Genomic DNA, 5,578 nt, shown 5'->3' with positions numbered 1-5,578 from the left:
ATTAGAAAATTTAATAATATTAAATTAAAAATGGTGGGTTATTGTTTCAGAAAAAGATGTCTTCAAATGAAGGTGGTCTGGATAAAGCTAAACTCTTCAGTTCCAAAGAGTTAGAAATAGCTACTGATCAATTTAATAAGAATAGAATCTTGGGTTGTGCTGGCTAAGGCATGGTTTACAAAGGAATGTTGCCTGATGGGAAAATTGTTACAGTAAAGAAGTCCAAGACTGTAAACGAAGGGCACCTTGAAAATTTATCAATGACATCTTTATTCTTTCTCACATTGATCACAAAAATATTGTCAAGCTACTAGGTTGTTGCCTGGAGACCGAAATGCCCCTCCTTATTTATAAGTTCATCCCTAATGGAACCCTTTGCCATCTCATTCATGACTTTAATGAAGAGTACTCGAGGTCATGGGATATTCGATTACACATTGCAGTGGAGGTTGCGAGTGCAATTTCTTACTTGCACTCATTTGCATCCACCCCCATTTATCATCAAGATATCAAGTCTAGTAACATACTACTAGATGAAAAGTTTCGAGCAAAAGTATCAAACTTCGGAGCATCTAGATCAATTGACATTGATCAACCTCATTTGACCACTCAAGTGCTTGGGACTTTTGGGTACTTGGATCTTGAATACTTTCAGTCAACTCAATTTACTGAAAAGAGTGATGTTTATTATTTCATAGTGATTATTGTCGAGCTCTTAATTAGAAAAAAGGAAATCTCGACATTCAGATCGCAAGAAAAGAGAGGCTTAGTCTCATATTTTATGTCGTCGGTGGAAGAAAATCATCTGCTGGATATTGTTGATGTTGAAATTGGGAAGGACGGTCAAAGTGATGAAGTAGTAGCAGTTGCTTAACCTGCGAAAAGATGCTTGAACTTAGATAGGAGATATAGACCAACAATGAAAAAAGTGGCCATGGAACTCGAGAAACATAGAACTCGAGAAGGTGACTACATCCCCATTGATCAACAGAAACAAGTTGAGGTCATTGTAAGAAAATCAGTTGAGTGTTGGGATTTCACTTCATTTCTCAACAGAACATTATCCCAATTGCAACATAACATCTACATCAAAATCAGAGGTTCATCCACTTATGTTGGAATCCAATTTAGTACAAGATCTCTAAGTTTCTATTCTGATTCTATCTTGGTGATGACTTTGACCTTAATTTGTCAATGAAATTGAAGCTTCAAGAAAAGCCACTATTACTGACAATTGCATCGTCTCCCACACCACCTCTGATGATCAGTTATGAATAATTATAATATACATTCTTTTATAATTTTATATCATTAATAAAAGAAGGTACATTATAATATGATAATTATATACATTCATGTATAATTACATATAAAAAGTGGCGTGCAATGAATCATGTGACATCACATGATTCATTCTAACTGTACGAATTTATAAATTACTATTCATTAGATATAAAAGTTAATAATCACATCTTTTTGCCCATTTTCATCGTGACATCTTCTTTTGGTTTTTTCCCTTCCTCTTGGCTTTTTAACTGCTTTCATGATGATAATTTTGGCAAATAAGTTCTACTAAGTGTTACTGAAAAAAAATATGTCTATAAATAAACTCAAAGTATGGAGTTCTCTGATAATGGTGGTGATGACAATAATCCATTCTGTTTTATTTGAAAGAGCTTATAGTGTTAGTAATTTTAGTTTTGAATTTTTTTTAGTTGTTTATTTTAGCTTTTTTGGTAGTTTTGTTTCCAAGAAGTTTCGGAGGAGGTTGGCCAACCTAACATTTATTAATTTAATCTTGGAGATTAGTTTTGTGCAATCAGTAATACCAAAGAGTCTTTTAGGGTCTCAAGCATTATCATTGTTAATCGGAGTTCATTCTTAGCATAATTTGACGGTGATGAAGTAGGATGCTATTATTAGTGGTTGATTACTATGGTTCTTCTATGGTAATTTTTTGGTACTACTAATTTAGTGGTATGTATATATCTCTCATCCACTAGACTTTTATGATCAAGAGAATTACCGATTCTTTCAAAAAATAAATAAATAGAACTTAATAACTATTCATATATTCTATTATAAAATGTAGAAAACATCATGTAAAATTATCTTAGAGGTCCTTGTGTTAAGAGATAGATTACATTTTACCTCCTTTAGTTGAACAATGGGCAAATTAATCCCTATAAAATAGATCTAAGAGCAAATTAGCCTTTTTTGTTGAAAATTTCACCCATTTTTTATATTAAAAATTGGTCTCGGTATGTCAACATGATATACACATGGTACGTCACATGTCATTGTTTAGTTATTCTGACAATCACATTAACTTTTAACAGTACAAGTGGATGAAATTTTGAATAGAAATGACCAATTTGCTCTTTAATCTAATATACAAGAATTAATTTGATTATTTTTTAAGTAAAAGAGCTAAAATACAATCTACCTTTTAATAAGAGTCCTCCATAGTATTTTTACCAAAACATAACTAATAAAAAATTGGTAGTATACTCTTCAAAAAGAAACTTGGTAGTATATTATTCCTTTCTAAAAGGAATACAATGAAAGGCGTCTTTGTTGGGGAAATGAGACATAAGGTGTTGTTAAAGTGTTGAGGAAGGGAGTAGAGGGGCCACACTACCCTTTACTATCTAATATCCCAATTTTCGTGAAGAATGATGGATTCATAATCACGTGGAAAAGTATAAAATGTGTTGCATATTTTCCCACATGACGTGGAATGTAACATCCCAAAAATTGGGTTAGAAGAAATTGGATTTGAGACCAAAAAAGGTCATCCCTCGATTTGAATTTAGGCTTTGGAAATTTTTTACAAGTAAATTGATTTGGTTCGGTGGTTAAATGTTCTGGATATGTATGTGAGGTTTTGGGTTCAAATCCTATTTTTGGAAATTTTACTATTTTGGTTAAACCCTTACCTTGGAATATGTAATTTATAAGTTAATTGTGTGTAATTAATATTAAGAATGAGCCTGTTGGTTCAATGGCTAAGCTTTTGTATATTTTTAGTCTTGTGTTCGAGTTTCTGCTCAAGCAATGAGAAAATATTTTGCGCTATTTCGTATTAGTTTGTTTTGTTTGATTTTTAAAGAAAAAAAGTTAACTAACTTCCTGTTCTGATATGTAGAGAATGTCCTTTTCTCCTTCAATTTTTTTCTCCTCTTCCATTCAAATATACTCTTTCCTTTCTCTTGCTCTTGAATTCTTCTGTATCGGTTACATCAAGTTCCTTTGTGCGATTAATCTTCAATCGAACTGTAAGTGTTCTTTGTCAAGTATTATTTGCTTGAGTTTGATGATGGTCAAAGTTACGTTCCTTTCATTTGGGATGGATTCTGATTGTGTAAGTCTTTGCCAGACGAAGCTCTCAAGAGTAATGTTCTTCCAACGTTCTAAGTTTGCACTGTTGATTTCGTGCAAAGAGAAGCGCTAGTTTTCGTTTTGAGATTCCGTGGCAAAGTTCTTCGACATCATTTCGGGTTTGGATGCTAATCTTAACGATTGTTTTGAATAATTCGTCTAATTTGTTGTTGTAATGTCGTTTTAGGAATGGGAATTCATCCTTGTTGCTTCTGCATCGAATCCGTATCAGGTGGTACCAGAAACCCTTTCTTCTTCGAGTTTTAGTCGTCAAAAAATGGAACTGTTGATACCACACGGCCGTGTGGTAGGCTGTGTGAGCCACACGATCGTGTGTCAGGCCTTGTAATCACTATTCAGGAAAATTAGAGGCACACGAGCACGTGCCCAGGCCATGTATGGTTATGTGTTATGCAGGGTTCACACGGGCTAAAGACACGAGCGTGTGTTCAAGTCGTGTAACTCACTGAATGCAGGGACCACACAAGCAGGTAACACGGGCATGTGTCAGGTTGTGTGGGACATACGGACAAGCACACGGGTGTGTGCGAGACCAAGTGGAGGCATACACACCAACTATCTAGGACGTGTGGACTAATATTTGGACTGTTTCTCTTGGGCCATAAACGTTGTTCGAGATGAACACATCCCTACTGTAGGGCCCGTATGATTTGAATTAGGATATATAACTTGATATTTAATGATGAACAACTAGTGATCTGCACGTATGTCTATTATGTTTGAACCTAAGTGAGTAGGATCCATTAGAACGTAATGTACTATTGTTTGATGTGTGTGAATTATTCAGGTACGATCTGTATTCTGTTAAGTTTGTTGGTACGCTTTTGCATTATTCTGTTGATGGAGAATATGCGATATTTGAATGTGTTAGATTGATTGTTACTGATTCTGAGTTACAACCATGCACGTGACTTCATGGCAAATCTGATATGATCTGTTATGGTTTGATAAGTCTGTTTTACAAAATATGGGTTCTCATGTTCACTGGTTCTGTTATTGAAATATAGCATGTCTTACATGCTCATTACTCTAATTCTGTATATGCATGCCATGACACAGTGCATGGGACTTGGGTTGATGTTAAAGGAGAAAGATTTTGTACTGGTAGTTAATGATCTGCTTATTTAGTGGCTTGACCATATATATTTGATTGGCAGTTTAACTGCATATTGACAAGCCATCATTGTCGGGCAACTTGGAATGACTTTGTTGGTGTGTTTTGGAAGGATAAGTTCTTAGGAGAACTCTATTTTGGTGTGTAGTGGAGTTTGGGTAGGATGTTTTCTGATAAATCTATATTCTGATTTGTTTGAAAATTACAACATCTGCATAACGTGCAACTTCTATCAGTTCTATACTGTTCTACTCCATTCGGTTCTACCCTGCTTGATTTGTTATGTTCTGCTTCATTCGGTTTTGTTTGGTTCTGTTGTACTATTGTTGTGGAATCTTCGTGATACTCTAGATCTGTTCCATATTGGTTATAAAATTGTTATTAAGTTCTTTACGTTACTTTGATTTATATTATAAGATTTGTTTATTTATATATGAGTTTGGTTATACATGATGCTCGGTAGCTCACCTTATGTTTTACCTTAATCTGTTCAGGTGGACATCTAACTTAGGACTGGACAGTGTACAGGAGCTCGGATTGTTATACACGGATATAACTAGGATTTGATCTTTTGGGTTTGCCTTGCTTTTCTTTTGATAATTTCGACAGTATATGTCAATTTCTAACACGAAATTACAAAACCACCCAAATTGACTAAAATGAATTTCTGTTAAAACTCCGAAAAGAAATCAATTTTCAATACGTTGGTATAACTCATCCAAATTTGGCTTAAACTTCTAGGCTGGATTTGGAGTGTTACATGAAAGCTTCAAAGTAACTTAATCATAATAACTTAAAATATAAATTTTTTAAATTATTATCAACATCAAAAGTTACTTAATTTCAACCATCAAAATGGAAGCGAGAACAAAGACATATTTTTGGAAAAGATTATATAAAATAAAGATATTATTTATTTTCAATATTTTTACATCATATTAGTAATTTCATCTTAAATTTTAGCATTTTCATCTAGAAAAGTCAAATCTAAATGAAAATTATTAATATTTTAAATAATTTTTAGCAAATAAGTTCTACTAGGTGCTACTGACAAAAATATGT

General features: G+C 33.6%; 1 protein-coding gene across 1 annotated transcript; it reads left to right on the top strand.

Moving 5' to 3' along the window:
* Window positions 1-334: 334 nt before the first annotated feature.
* LOC105775575 (wall-associated receptor kinase-like 2) lies at window positions 335-874 on the top strand. Its single transcript, XM_052622504.1, has one exon. It carries the CDS (start codon window positions 335-337, stop codon window positions 872-874), a length of 540 nt encoding a protein of 179 aa, XP_052478464.1.
* Window positions 875-5,578: the final 4,704 nt, after the last annotated feature.

This window comes from Gossypium raimondii, chromosome 10 (genome assembly GCF_025698545.1).
Source record: "Gossypium raimondii isolate GPD5lz chromosome 10, ASM2569854v1, whole genome shotgun sequence".
Lineage (NCBI taxonomy): Eukaryota > Viridiplantae > Streptophyta > Magnoliopsida > Malvales > Malvaceae > Gossypium > Gossypium raimondii.
Note: the sequence above shows the minus strand (reverse complement) of the source record. Positions and strands in the feature narration are given on the sequence as shown.

Excerpts from the sequence above, each read along its gene's own strand:
- LOC105775575 (XM_052622504.1), top strand. The coding sequence starts at position 335 with ATGCCCCTCCTTATTTATAAGTTCATCCCTAATGGAACCCTTTGCCAT.